Here is a 16,080-nt window from a genome sequence, read left to right on the forward strand (position 1 = left end):
GCTCTGTCCCGTCATACAGCTGACCGACTATAATAACTTTTATTTATATTTAATTTAGAATGTGTGTACTGATTTTCAGCCTTAGTAAATGGAGATAATTACCTTCGTAGGAAAGCAACTTTGATACCCTCTCAGTTTTGAAAACCCTGTTCTACGTTTCACAGTAATTAACTGTGAAAAATCTAGCTTTAGTAAATTCAAACAGATTTTTCAGTGCTACCTCTTGGTCTATAACAAAACACTGCATGACGACTCTGGTATACCGTTCGTTGAAGATGAAATCAGCAGGACAGAGCGAGGCCCCTTTAGTCCGTTGCGTTGCGACGTCGCAACGGAATAACGCATCGGGACGAGGCCCCATCGCGTTGCGCTGCGTCGATCAGTTGCGATGTTTCAACGGATTGACGGACAAGGGTGTTCTCCGATGGCAGTGTCATCGCAAGGCAGGTGTGGCATACAATGCGTTGTTCCGTAGCGACATCGCAACGCACTAGTAGGGCCTCGTCTCTACGTTGTTCCATTGCGACGTCGCAACGCAGCCCAACGGACTAATGGGGCCTCGCTCTAACAAGAAATTATTTACTACATCTGCCAGCCCACCCCAACGAGGAAGCACGACAACTACATCCCCAACAAGAAGTCAGACGAAGATTAAAGAGACATTGGCCACAGATTTTATTCTTTAATTTTAACTTTCATTTCAATTTTATTTTCAAATTATAATCCAACGTTAATTTAATTTGTTAGTGTTAGCATTGGGAGTTTAATCAGTTGATAATTTCTCCTCTCGTGTATTTGCAATACACACATTTACTAATAGCTGCTAATAGAACATTGTAAATTTGCAAATTTAATAAAAAAAAAATTTACAAAAATGTTAGATCGTTTATCTGGAGGATTTTAAATATCTTATGTATTTTTAAATTGTATTATATTACAAAAAAAGTAAATATATGTCAGAAATACATTAACAAAAAGTGGCAGAAATGGAAAGGTATTTCAATTATTTTTTTGATTGTTTGGTCGAATTTGAACTTTCCTCCATGTAAAGTGCCATGTCAGCAGAGGAACCAAGAATTCGGTGGACGTTTATCAAATGTAATCTCAAGTGCCCTTTGCAGGTAAAAGAACGTTTACACACCTTACAATTTATTATTGTTTTGTACAAACATCTGTTTAATAAATGAAATCTCATATTACTCTTGTTGGAGAAATATTTTCCGCAGTTAGTGCATTGAATACGCTCACCTAAAACTAAATGGAATTGAATTAATACTTGGTATCGACTTAACGACGTTATACACCTTCGGCAAAGAATTAAGGATTTGCATGAAATTTTATTATGTTATAGTTTACTTCAAAAAACTAAGACTTGATTTTTTAAAAATTGTTTTACCGTGCCGTTTAATTACTATTAAGGGTCAAAGTTAAGTTTTAACATGGGCTCTTATGGGAATTCTTAAAAAGTTAATAACTTTTGACCCAAATTTATGATTTTTAATTATTTGTGCTTAAATTAAAGGTTTTTTTGTATGGAATAACATATTAAAAAATGAGGATTGTTTACCGTACCATTTATTTTTAATTTATTTATTATAATTAATTCCGTAATTTCCGTAATTTATTATAATTTATTTTTATAAAGTATTCAACACTGAAATACATATGATTTGAGTATTCTGCTATAAATGCATTGATACCAACTTTCGCTTGCATATAAGTTTCCCCCTTTCCCCTGAGAGGCATACCCCGCAACGAAGGTGTAGAACGTCGTTAACTTAGATTAAGCCTTATTAACTCCTTCTTAATAATATTAAATTGAAAACCTTATTGGGACCATTTTTCTGGTTATACCTCAGTGGCTTCTAAAAATACAAGCCAAACGGAGGTTAGAGCATGAAGATTAGGGAATTCTATAATTTACAATTCACAACTAATCTATCCTGCGCGGAAAAGGTCCAACGACAAATGGAATCTTGTACTCTATAGGAGTAATCTAATGAAATAAAAATGAATAAACATTGTAGCGCTCTCTGAACGAACTAAAATATAAGATTGCTTTGGTTTCGTTTTGCAACTAATCAAAATGTCTATTCATTTTCACTTCGATTTTGATTCAATTTCATTTATATGCAAGTAAAGAGTTAAAATGAAAGATAGCTATTTTGACACTGTCAGTTGCCATTTTGTTTTTATTGCACTACACTGTTTTGTAACGAGTTATAAGTTTGTTTTAAGTTTTATTAATTGTACAGCATTATATGACATATTTGTCTAGATTTTGCTTCTTTTTCTTCTATCAGGCAACGCGATACTGCGTTACGAGTCTTGCAGAGAGTTGCCGATTTTTTTTTGTTTTGTTAACTCATTTGTAATCTTCTAGTTTACATTCATTATTCAAATTGTGTATATTTTTGCAGGTCTTCTATTATACGAAGCATAAGTTCGACTATAATGAATCAGATGCTCAACTAATTCCATAAAGTATGGGAGAAAAGGGGCTCTATTACTTGTATGTAAGGCATATGTAAACATTTAACTAAAGGTAACATTTGAATAAATACATGTTTAGAAAAAATGTTAAATCGTTTATCCTGAGGATTTTAACCAGTTTATTATGTATTTTTAAAGTGATTTTATTATATCACAAAAAGTAAATATCTGTCAGAATATATTACCAAAATTTGGCAGAAACGCAAAGTTAATTCAATTATTATTTTGATTCTTTTGTCGAATTTGAACTTTGCTCCATGTAATGTGCCACTTCAGCATTGGAAACAGTAATTTTATGTCCACAAGGAAGAATTTCCTGTAGCTGGCTATATACCATTAATTACAAGTAAAATTTAATAAACAATTTTTTGTCCTGGTAAAAGGTACATTAGTTTAAAAACTAAAAACTTAAAAAAAATAGAAACAAAACGTTTTCGCTCTGTAACAAGAGCATCATCAGTGTTACAAGAACATGGTAAGCCACCCAAAAATACAAAGGTAAAAACCTTTTAAAAATAGACTAAAATTCTTATATGTGTAAAAACATAGTAAAATCCAACGGATGGATATAAAATACTATGGATATGGCCTTAGGACAACATATGACTTCCACACGTGGTAAGTGGGTTACTAGATAACAATTAATTATGACCTAATTAAACAATACGAAATAATAAACACAATAAAAATAAGAAAGTGACAATATCTGGGACACATAATGAGAAGACAGACATATGAATTGCTACAATTGATAATACAGGGAAAGAAAAGAGGAGGAATGTGTATAGGAAGCAGGAGTGTGTCACGGCTGAAAATTTTAAGGATTTGGTTTAACATTAGAATATCTGGCTTAGCATACCTACCTAGAAAGCCGGAAGGGATCATTTTGGCCCCACGTTCTTTAATCAATTAAAACTCAGTTTAAAGAAATTAAATCAACTCTAGACGGTATAGTCTAATTTTATTTTTTACTTTTATTGTTTAACACATTCGCTGCCCATCAAAAACATTCGGAACACCATACAATTTGCAGTTTTTGATATTTGCCACACATTGCCTTGTTACAACCGTGGCAATGATTTGAAGTATGATTTCCTTTACAAAATATTTTCAACTGATATTTTTTTCGTTTTTGGATAGTAACAATGATAGTTGTTGGTAGACCTGGTGTTGTTAGACGTAGTTCCAGATTTCGGGAGACAAGGTATGGGATCCATAATTCTTCACACAGCCGAAGAATAAACTTACGGTAACTGAGTCTACTTCCAGTTATTTCTTTATAAATAATCCATGCATTTATTGCTTCCAAGTCAAGAGTATGATAAAACACCTACATAGGCCATCGTCTTGAAGTTGCTTTTGCAGTATAAAGACGGGTCATTTGGTCCTCTACACCAACAATTGCATCTTTGTGTTCACTTGTGTTCGCCAACAATTGTATCTTTATTACGTAGTCATCTACCAGTACCAGTATAAGGGTAACCATTTACAATAAACATACATAAATATAATTTTACCCATTCGACAGGAATTTGAAAGAAAGGATCGTCGAATTTACCAGAAAACGATAATAACTTACACGGGGCCAATTTGGCCCCTTTAGACTTCTATGGTAGATTTGTTAAAAAAAACATTAAAAAATTTTAGTAAACAATATTTTTTTGTTTTAAATAAGGCTTTGTATCACAATATTAAAAGTCATAAAATATGAAAATATTATTGCCTCAAATAAAAAAACTACAATAACTTTAAATCGCAACAGGGGCCAAATTGGTCCCTCCGGCTTTCTAGTGTTAAATGCAGTTCTATAGAACTCTTTAGAGCAGCGGTAGATAGAGTAAAGATAGTGATGATGATATCCAACCTCTGATTGGAAAATGGCGCTTAAAGAGGAAGAATATCAAAACTAATCTTAAAATTAACGGACTGATGTAATTAAGAATATCTTCCGATAGTAAGTAACATAAAGTACTTTCATTCTCACAATTAAAATTTAGTTGTTTGTTGATATATAGAATAATTGATTGTTAAAGGGTTAAAGAATTCAAAAGCAATATATAAGGTTAATCAAAATATTATATTGCCAAAAACACATACGTAGAGTTACATTGGCTTACTAGAGGATTTATTATTATAAAAATTATTTGGTTTATAATTATGTTTTATTGACATATGGCTTAATAAAGGAGATTTTTGCTTTGACATATAGGGACAGTAACAACATCGAAATGTCGGTTCTTTCTGGCACTCGTACCTCCTATGTCTCCATAAGGAACAACTTTGCTTGTATATCTTGCCACAGGTTATACAACGAAAACCTGAAAAAGCAACTAACTATTAACACTTCTAAAGAAAATTAGCTATTGTATGTAAATTAATACCTACGTTCTACGACAATTTCTAGTATTAGTACTACATTCTGTATTACGAAAAACGAACTTTATTCTTTTCACTGTACGATTTAATTATCGCAACTAAAGCAACAAGCAATTGAACTTCGTAAGTCCCAGATTTTCACACAGCGTGACCGTCAGCAGAACCGGAAGTCGACAATTGAACTCTTCGTCTAACGGTCTAACTTTCCGTCAATTGATATATACAATTTCACTAAATTTAAGTCATTTTTGACAAACTTCTGGTCGTAACTTTTTAACCTAAAGTGGTATAAAAACCGAATGTACTTATTTGTTCTCTTCTTGCTCAGACGCGTCGAATAATATATCGCTTTTACTATTTCGGCGACACTAAAACAGTACTTACGGCTGCAACTTTTCAAATTTGTCACTATTAATACCAATTTGGGTTATAAGCTCTCATTTGATACCTCATTTGTCATTGTATCTGTTCTAATAACGAAGGAGTTGTGTTCACGAACAGCCAGACATGACAAATTCTAGGTTTTCACCATTTTTTTTTTACAAATATTGTAAATGGGTGAAAACAAAATGAAAGCAGCCAACTGATGGGCATAAAGCATCTTGTGACATTTAATACATAGTTACAATTTAGTAATAGGCAGTAGTAAAGGTTTTGGATTGAGCCTCTAGTATTACTAAGTGTATAGTTAAGGCATGTACAATATACAGGGTATACAGAAACTCTACAGACAAACGAAAACAGGAGATTCCTCGTATAATTTTAAGGCAATTTATCCCAATTCACCTAGTCCGAAAATGCTTCCTAAGGGAGCTAGAGCTCTTTGAAGATGCGAGTCTTGTAATTAGTTTTTCTTAAATACCTCCAGAACGCTTCTATCTAGAAAAACAAAACTTGTACGCGTATTTATCTTCCAGAGATAAATCGATTCCATCTATTGCGAATTTCTAGTACCGATCATTGGCGTCCGCTTTGGGTAGGGCAACAGTTATTTTATTGCATAACTTTTTTGTCTTTAATTTTTAAGCATTTTTGACCCTGGATTATTAAATTGTGAGGTATTCTAGTAATAAAAGGTACTCTTACGATAAGTTGGTAAAAGACACCCTTTTTGTTTGAAAATTTTCATCATTTTTTGTTTCAAATTAAAAACGAACAATTTTCAAATCGATTTTTCTACAAAACGGTGTATCCTATCGACTTAAGGCAAGAGTACCTTTTAGTACTAGAATACCTCACAATTTAATAATCCAGAGTCAAAAATGTTTAAAAATTAAAAACAAACAAGTTATGCGCTAATAATAATAATAATATCGTATGGCATTTTTGCTGGGGAGATCCTTTCGGACAGTTCCGGCGCCATTTACATCTTTAACCCTGTTTTAAGTAACTAGTGCAGATGTACACTAGCCCAGGGGGACCGACGGCTTAACGTGCTCTCCGAGGCACGGTGAGACGGCTCGTGTCATTATTGGAAATGAAAATGCGCTAAAATAACCCTTGCCCTACCCAAAACGGACACCTATGACCGGTACCAGAAATTCGTAATGGATGGAATCGATTTATATCTAGAAGATAAATATGCGTACCAATTTTTGTTTCTCTAAATAGAACCGTTCTGGAGGTATTTAAGAAAAACGAATTACAAGAAGCCTTCTTCAAAGAGCTCTAGCTCCCTTAGGAAGCATTTTCGGACTAGGTGAATTGAGTTAAAATGTCTTAAAATTATCTGAGGAATCTCCCGTCTTCATTTGTTGGTAGAGGTTCTGGACACCCAGTTCATATTATTGTATATGAAATTATTAAGATGTTTGCAGATTTGTGTGGACTGTATGTAGCCCAGTAAATGAACGGGAAATTCGGCGATACCGTGTTATTTTCAGGGGCAACTCCGAATTGCATGAAAATTTGGATTTAGGTTCTACTTACCCTCCACTTCAAAGTTGAAATTGTGCCGTTGGTTGCTTTTACTTGGGGGGTGACAGTCACCCCTTCTCAGGGGTGACTGTCACAAAACATACGTTCAAGATAAGACCGGAAATGGATAAATTGACTGGTTTTAAGCAACTTTTGTTCTATAGAGTTTTTTACTAAGTCAATACTTTTCGAGTTTTTGCCATTAAAAATGTTGATTTTTCGACAAAAAAACTACGTTTTCAGACGGTTTTTCGCAAATAACTCAAAAAGTAAATACACACACCGGCAAAATTAGCCGAACACGTTAAAAATGGGACATGTTTGATGTCTCGTATTTCATAAACTAGTGGTCCGATTTGAGTGATTCTTTCAGTATGTTATAGCCTTATTATTTAAGAATATCGTTGTAATAATATTGTTACTAGACAGGTAAATACCATTTTATACTGGGTGTACCAATCATACTGTGTTTTTTTCGTAAAGTTTGGAACACCCTGTGGAATATTCTAGCATATGTAAAATAATAGAATTAATACTCGATTGTAGACTTAGGCTTGCTTATCATTTTCCTTTTCGATTCATTTACTTATGTGAGATAATAAAAAAGTTATGTACGTTAACAGCTATCCATGTTTTTCATCAATAAATCCTCATAGTAGGGGAGGAAAGTATACTAAATTTGCAGTTACTCGAGCGTTATGGGGACCTATTGGATTGTGAAGAGTATGTGCTGAAATCAGAAAAAGGTTAAGTTAAGTTTTCCATAAAGTGGGGGACTTTTCATTTTTTAATTTAATGTTCCATTTGAAACAATCATTTTTCTCCGATTATCTAATATAATGTCTATCCATAATTCGAAAAACATAATGTCGAATAAAAGTTGCTTATTTTTACGTAAAGAATCTAAATCTGCAATAAAAATTGGGGGCTCCTATTTAATATTTTAAATTAAATCCCCCACCCCACCTCCGTGGGGGCTCGTGACACCCCACGGAGAGGGGTAAATTAAAAATTATAAATACGACCCCGCGATATTTTGCGAAATGAACATCAGATCGTAAAACTGCAAAATATACCTATTCAATATTTTTCAAAAATCTACCGAATGGCACCAAACACAACCCCCCACGGAGGTGGGGTGGGGGGTTACATTAAAATATTAAATAGGAGCCCCCAATTTTTATTGCAGATTTGGATCCTTGACGTAAAAATAAGCAAGTTTTATTCGCAACGTTTTTTCCTATTATGGATAAATGGCGCTATAATCGGAAAAAACGATTGGTGGAAATGGAAAATTAAATTGAAAAATGGAGAGTCCCACACTTTATGGAAAACTTAACTTAACTTTTTTGGTTGTAGCACCCACTCTTCACAATCCACTCCAGGTCCCAAGAACGCTCGAGTAATTGCAAATTTACCATACTTTTCTCCCCTACTATGAGGATTTATTGATAAAAAACATGGTTAGTTGTTAAAGCACATAATTTTTTATTTTCCAACATAAGCAAATGAATCAAAAAAGAAAATGTTAAGAAAGCATAATTCTACAATCGAGTTTTAATTTTAATATTTTATATACGCTGGAATATTCCACAGGGTGTTCCGAACTTTAAGAAAAAAACACAGTATGCTTGTTACACCCGGTATAAAATGACATTTACCTGTCTAGCAACAATATTATTACACCGATATTCTTAAATAATAAGGCTATAACATACTAAAACAATCACTCAAATCGGACCACTGGTTTATGAAATACGAGACATCAAACATGTCCCATTTTTAACGTGTTCGGCTAATTTTGCCGGTGTGTGTGTATTTTATCGAAAAAAATATTCTTAGTAAAAGTGTAGCTTATAAAAAACCCAAAAAAATGGTGTATCAGTAAAGCCTATCAATCAAATAAAAACAAAGTTGTAGCTCATGAAAAATACGTTCTTATTCGTCTAATTCAAAATCGAATATTTCAAGGTGAAATCATTGAAAAAGCACTTTTCGGGAAAAACCCATTTAAACTTTTTTAAAGTATTTATAAAAAGCTATGTTTTAATTATTAACAAAAGTTTAAGCATTAAAAACAAGCGAGTTACGCTCAAAATAAAGTAGGCCCTCTTTTTTTTGTAAAAAATCATGAAAATCTCGCCGTGTTTAGCTCCCCAAATGAAATTAATCGCTACCGCTTTACAAACAATTTACTTACTATTTTTTATATAATCTGTCAGTATCACCGGTTTAAAGTGCTTATTTTTGAAAGGGTTATAATTGAGAAAGCTTGAATGGGTCACTAATCACGAGTGTATGCAAATTTTGAACAGCCATATCTTAACCAATTTTTGTCTTACGGAGAAACAAAATGAAATTAGCATATTTATAATAGCAAAAAAACCTACATTTTTTTACTCTGTAAGATTTTTCTTATCACTAATACTTTTTAAGTTATTTTGAAAAAATGAAATTTTTCAAAAATTTTTAGAAATTTTTTTTTACTATAAAACCAAATGTTTTCAAAAATAATCACTTCAAACCAATCAAACTTACAGATCATATAAACAATACACATACAGTTAAATATATGGTAAAGCCAAACGATTAATTTCATTTAGGGTGCTAAATAGGGGGAGGTTTCCACGATTTATTTACCAAAAAAAGGGGGCCAACTTTTTTTTCAGTGTAACTCGTTTATTTTTGATGCTGTAAACTTTTGTAAAAAACAAATAATAAGCTTCTTTTCGATACTTTAAAAATGTTAATAAGGTTTTGCCGAAAAACGCTTTTTTCTTCGGTGATTTCGCGTTGAATTATTCGATTTGGAATTAGACGAATTTTTCATGAGCTACAACTTTGCTTCGACTCAATTTGTAGACTTTACTGGTACACCATTTTTTTCGTTTTTTTTTTATAGGCTAGACTTTTGCTAAAAATATTTTTTTCGATAAAATATTTACTTTTTGAATTATTTGGGAAAAACGGTCTGAAAACGTAGTTTTTTTGTCGAAAAATCAACATTTTAAATCGCGAATAAGTCATAAACTATTGACTTACGTAAAAAACTATAGATCAAAAGGTGCTTAAAATAAGTCAGTTTATCCATTTCCGGCCTTATTTTAAACATGCGTTTTTCACCCCCCGAGAAGGGGTGACTATCACCACCAAATTTTCATGCAAATCGGAGTTGCCCCTGGAAATTACACTCCAAAACGGTCATTTATTGGGCTAATGTTTTTAGGTTGCTGGTTCAAGTGGAATTTTGACAGAGACTGTGATATACAGACAATATTACAAGTTTGTAGCGTATTAACGGTTTGACTATAAATTATTGTCTTTACAATACAATTGCGCAGAAAGGAAAAGCGTATGTTTAGCGATAATTTAACCCAGAGCTTATTTATACGTTCAATACAGTACAACACAATACAATACTTATTCTGAAAAAAAAAAAATTAAAGTAACAAAATAATTTGGTAATTGTATAAACAAAAAAAATCCGTTGTAATATAAATTAAATTGCGATGGATTTCTGCAGGTCTGTGATAGCACTTATTAGTGTAAAAATCTTTAACAAAGCTTTTTATAATTTTTTATTACAATGCAGTTATATTTACAAAGTAGATATCTACATATATATTTAGTTATCAATTCGTACGTAGTTATTAATATCGTAATTATTGACAGGAGTTTTATGTTTATAAAATAAATGGCTCTTAAGATTGCCTTTGGAATTACATCTATGAGAACACAACTTACATCCAAATTTTCTCTTGTTTAAACACCTAAACACCAAATGATATTTTAAAGAGCCCTTTAAGCTGTAACGTTTTCCACAAAGTCGACATTCATATCGTCCTAAAATAAAACATTTGTTGGTAAACTAAATTTTATGTAGATGAAGTTTATAAACAAACATTTCATTTTGTAATTATTTTTTCTATAAAATATTTTAATTAATTTAACCCCCTCTGTGGCTCAGTGGTAAGAGCGCCTAACCTTTGGATCGAAAGTTCCGAATGGTAGTGAGTTCGAATCTCACCAGGGTCAGGAATTTTTTCATTTTTTATAAATTAATAAATGAAAATAGTTTCTGTCCTTGTGGGATCGGTACTCACCGGAGGGACCGCAGACGTTCGGATTCAATAAGCGTCTCTTTGTAAAGACCATGACGTCGACTTTGCAAAGTAACAAGACACTTACTCAACATACACTACACATGACACCTGAGTTAGTGATAAGTGATAAGTTATACAATTACGTGGCTAAAGGTTCTAGTTCTAAACCAAGGCCAGAATCAGGGAAAAAAATTTTTAATTAATTTAAATCGAGAATAATGTCCGGTTCACATTATTCCAGTGCAGCATTCCAGTAGAGCGGTAGAATGTCACTGGAATAATGTGAACCTGCACTGAAATGAACCAATCCAGTGAACAATCTAGCTCGGTTGACTGGAATGATGCCGGGTTCACATTATTCCAGCCTTGTATTCCAGTCGATCGTTAAAATGCTACTGGAATAATGTAAACCTGCACTGGAATGTACCATTTCAGTGATCAATCAAGTCCAGTTGACCGGAATGGTGGTATGTTTTTCATTCCAGCTCGCGCAATCCATCGCCATTGGAATATGGTGAACTGTCATTCCAGTAGTTGACTAACCGATCTTTTGTATGACTGGAATCATTTTTATAGCTTCTGAATGACTGGAATATCCGACGCCCTGAAGGGCACTAATAAAAAGAAGAATGACTGAAGAATGAAGACTGAAGAAAGTGGATACGTGCCTTTACAGAAATACCTGAATGGAACGTTTATCTTTGACAACTTCAAGAATGACAAAGAGGATCGCTTTCGCTACGTTGCCAAGGTACCTAGATTAGAGTTTTACATTTATTAGCAGTTATAGTTAACATTACGCAATAAATACTATCACGATCTTAAATTAATTTTATGAGTGCGCTCATAGTACCCAAATGGAAACGCATCAAAACGTAGAAATCACCAACATATTTCCCTTTATTACTGCAGTATTTAATAAGCCATCAAAAAAGGTAAGGACACATTATACCAAATTTTTACACGTGTATGATATTTAATGTCAGTTATCAGTACCATCAATTAGACAATTAAAGTCAAAAAAATATATCTTCATTTCTAAAGATTGGCAACCATTCTGACAAATATTTCTTTATCTTGTGCAGCTTTAAGGTGGATTTAATATCGAGAATCTTCCCCTTTCTGATGTTTTTCAACTATGAACACTTTCTCCTTCCTGGACCTCTGCTTCCTTCAGTTTCCCGTCCAGTAACAACCTTAAGAGCTCATAATGTCTTTACCGCTATACATGTCCTATATAATTGCTTTTGTGCTTCTTGATAATGTTAAGAAGTTCTCCATCATGGCCCATTTTACGCAATACTGCCTCGTTGGTAGTGTTCTAAACACCCACATCTCGAAGGCCTCCATGTTACTGTTACTAGTGCAAATAACACTAAACTCACTTGATAAAAAAAATGAGGAGTTGACTAGTATATGTAAGTTGTAACATCTATCAGTTGTATATTCATTTTTTTTGTGTGCTATGCCTGTATGTTCTCAGATAGTCATTTTTTATTATCATAGAATCATAGTACAAGCAGAGTACTGTCTTACTGGTTATTAAATGATTAAACATTAAAAAAATCAGTTTTATTTGAAATGTAAAGATTAAAAATAATATTATTACATAAAGAATCTAAATCTATAAAGTAGTTCACTAAAAAACACATACAAAAATACATATTATCAGTTTTAATAAAAAACACTTGAGTAGTAGTAATAATAGATACCTATACATAAATAGGGTGAGCTAAATTATAGTTTTTGTGAAATGTATTGAATTTCAAAGTAAATTTGAAATTTATTTCAGACTTACTTTGAAGTTCTCTTTAAACATTTATACTAAATTATATAGGGTCATCAAGGAGTTGCCAAATGATGATCAGTAAGTTACTAAATGATTGCATGAGATTACATCTACCTTTCATATCGTCTTTAATAAGACTGACCCCAGTTACAGATGAAACGTCAGGAAGCAACAATTCCAGATCATGGTCTATAGGACACGAATATGATTACAATTATATGAGGGAAGTTCTGAACGATCATGATAGCATGATCAACACAGTTTTCCGCGGCATTTATTATATGGCGGTTAGACGCTTTTACAAGTAATCGTTGTTTCAGCCAATTTAAACGTGAAATAAAATAAAAATAGACGAAAGCACAAAAACGAATCTCATAAAACAACATTGAGGAGTGAGACAAGGAGACACCATTTCACCCAAACTTTTTACCCTTGCACTAGACGGCATTTTTCGGAAATTAGAATGGAACAACAAGCGTATAAATATCGACTGACCTGTCCTACTTGTACCTGTAGGCTTAAAAATATACTACAGTTAAACAAAAATAATGATTCAAGACCAGACAAACATATTCAAAATTATACCATAGAAAATTTTGAACATTATGTTCTGGGCCATGTCATCAAACTTGGAAAACCAAACCAAGATGCTAAAATTAAAAGAAGAACTTAACTGGAATGGGGGCCGCTTTCGGTAAATATATACAATGTATATTATACAGGGTGTCCAGAAACTCTCCCGACAAACAAAGGCCGAAGATTCTTCAGATAATTTTAAGACAATTTAACCCAATTCACCTAGTCCGAAAATGCTTCCTAAGGGAGCTAGAGCTCTTTGAAGATGGCGTCTTGGAACTAGTTTTTTTTTAAGATATTCTTCTTTAGCGGCGAATCGATTGAGGGTAAAATTTGATTGATCCGCACGCATGCGCACACAGACAGTATGGTATTAGTCGTTATACGGGCTCTGATTGGGTGTTGAAATTTTGAAATGATCTGTCAATAATTGTTCAATATGGAGGTTATCGGTAAACAAAAATATTGTATAATATTAGTTTTTATTGACGTGTGGACAGAAATAAAATCAAATTTATAATTATAGTGACTTTTTAAATAGTTTTGAAATGCCGCAGGTACGTAATTCTAAATGTTTCAGTTGGAAATACCTAATAGTTTCAATACCTATCTATTTGGAAAATGTAAACAAAATAATGTAGTTGTTACCTATTAGTAGGCAATGCTTTAATTTACATAATCTGATTACGAACAAACTTTCTACAAATCTTCATCTCATATATCGTTTTCTTACTCTATATTTTGTTGTATTTTATTTCGACAAAAATCAAACTAATAATTTTATTAAATTCATATAAATTTATGGTGTAAACGTTTAGTTTGTGTATATTCCCACATGACGTACACGCGAATGTGGTGCAGTTTGAAATGCCGTCAACTTTCGTACGGCGCGGTAGACGTGAAGTGGGTTCAAGCCCCAAGCAAGTTATTCTTTTTTTATTTTTTTTATAGATTTTATGATTGTAAGTATATTATTATATAATTTTTGAAGATATTCTTCTTTTTTGAAAGTGGTAGATAAGAAAGTTAGTTTGATTTTTAAATAAAATAAGTACAAATAACCTTTTAAGTATATTTACTTCGTTTAAATTACCTATTATATAATAGAAGAATATCATCTTACGTGCGTACAAAGTACACGCACATTCTTTATTTCTTAAATATCTCCAGAACGCTTCTATTTAGAAAAACGAAAACTGATACTCTTATTTAATTTCCAGAGATCAATCGACTCCATCAATTACGGATTTCTAGTACCAGTCATAGGCGCCCGTTTTGAGTAGGGCAACGGTTATTTTATCGCACAACTTTTTTGTCTTTAACTTCTAAGCATTTCTCACACTGGATTATTAAATTGTAAGGTATTCTAGTACTAAAAGGTACTCTTGCTTGAAGTCGGTAGGATTCACCGTTTTCTAGAAAAATCGATTTGAAAATTTTTCGTTTTTTGAATTGGAAAAAAATTTTAAAAATGTTTTCAAAAAAACATGGTGTATTTTACCGACATAAATCAAGAGTACCTTTTAGTACTAGAATACCTCATAATTTAATCATCAAGTCTCAAAAATGCTTAAAAATGAAAGACAAAAAAGTTAGGCGATAAAATAACCGCTGACCTACCCAAAACGGACGCATATGACCGGTACTAGAATTTCCCAATTGAGGAAATCGATTTATCTCTGGAAGACAAATAAATGTACCAGTTTTCGTTTTTCTAAATAGTTTTTTTTGAAATTTTTTTTTTTCAAATTCAACCAACGAAAAATTTTCAAATCAATTTTTCTAGAAAACGGTGGATCCTACCGACTTAAAGCAAGAGTACCTTTTAGTACTAGAATATCTCACAATTTAATAATCAAATGTCAGAAATGCTTAGAAGTTAAAGACGAAAAAGTTATGCGATAAAATAACCGTTTCCCTACCCAAAACGGGCGCCTATGACTGGTACTAGAAGTTCGTAATTGATGGAATCGATTTATCTCTGGAAATTAAATAAGCGTACCAGTTTTCGTTTTTATAAATAGAAGCGTCCTGGAGATATCTAAGAACAACTAATTCCAAGACGCCATCTTCAAAAAGATCTAGCTCCCTTAGGAAGCATATTCGGACTAGGTGAATTGGGTTAAATTGTCTTAAAATTATCTGAAGAATCTCCGGTCTTCGTTTTCGGGAGAGTTTCTGAACACCCTGTATATCTTGAAAAACACCTCCATTCCTATAAATGTTAAAGAAAAAAGGTGTATAACAGTATAACACATGGTTACTACCAGTTTGTACTTACAGCTGGGAAACATGCTTAGAATATCACTGAGAAACAAGATTAGATACAACGAGATAAGACTTAGAACGAAAATCAGGGATATCTTGGAAGAAATTATAAAAACGAAATGGAGCTGAGACAGTCACATAGCCACATATGATGATAACAGCTGGATACGAAGAATGGAAACCAATGAGGACAACAGGAAGCATGGGAGGACCTCAAAAAAGATATGTAGATGACATAAGAGTAGTGGCAGGCAAATAGTGGAATAGATTGGCGCAAGATAGACAAAGATAGAAGCAAATGAAAGAGACATACATTCAAGAGTGGATAAAAAATGGTTGACGAAGAATAAGAAGCGTGAAATAGTGTACAGTGAAGGAAAAAACCCTTACTGTATAATATATGTATCGAAAAAAAAATGTATATAATTTTAAGTAATTTAGGTTGTTACAAAAGATAATGTTTCTACATACACAAACAAAACGAAGGTTGATTGACGAAGTTTGTTTGTGTAACCTCGCAGAGACTCACGTGTAGCTTACTTCCAAAGTCCGAGATGG

At 32.8% G+C, this 16,080-nt stretch overlaps 1 protein-coding gene across 23 annotated transcripts in view; it reads right to left on the bottom strand.

The window, feature by feature from the left end:
- Positions 1-16,080, bottom strand: part of LOC114336038 (longitudinals lacking protein, isoforms H/M/V) — a 630,205-nt gene that overhangs the window by 179,159 nt on the left and 434,966 nt on the right. Inside the window, exon 5 of one of the 23 annotated variants that reach the window (XM_050646601.1) lies at positions 4,552-4,811. The exons of 21 other annotated variants lie outside the window; for them this stretch is intronic. In XM_050646601.1, coding sequence (XP_050502558.1) covers positions 4,597-4,811 — 215 coding nt within the window. In that variant the 3' untranslated portion in view covers positions 4,552-4,596. Of the gene's footprint in view, positions 1-4,551; positions 4,812-10,350; positions 10,630-16,080 lie in introns of those variants that run through there. One more of the 23 variants, XM_050646599.1, reaches the window with a different exon arrangement.

The sequence above is a fragment of the Diabrotica virgifera genome, chromosome 3, assembly GCF_917563875.1.
Source record: "Diabrotica virgifera virgifera chromosome 3, PGI_DIABVI_V3a".
Lineage (NCBI taxonomy): Eukaryota > Metazoa > Arthropoda > Insecta > Coleoptera > Chrysomelidae > Diabrotica > Diabrotica virgifera.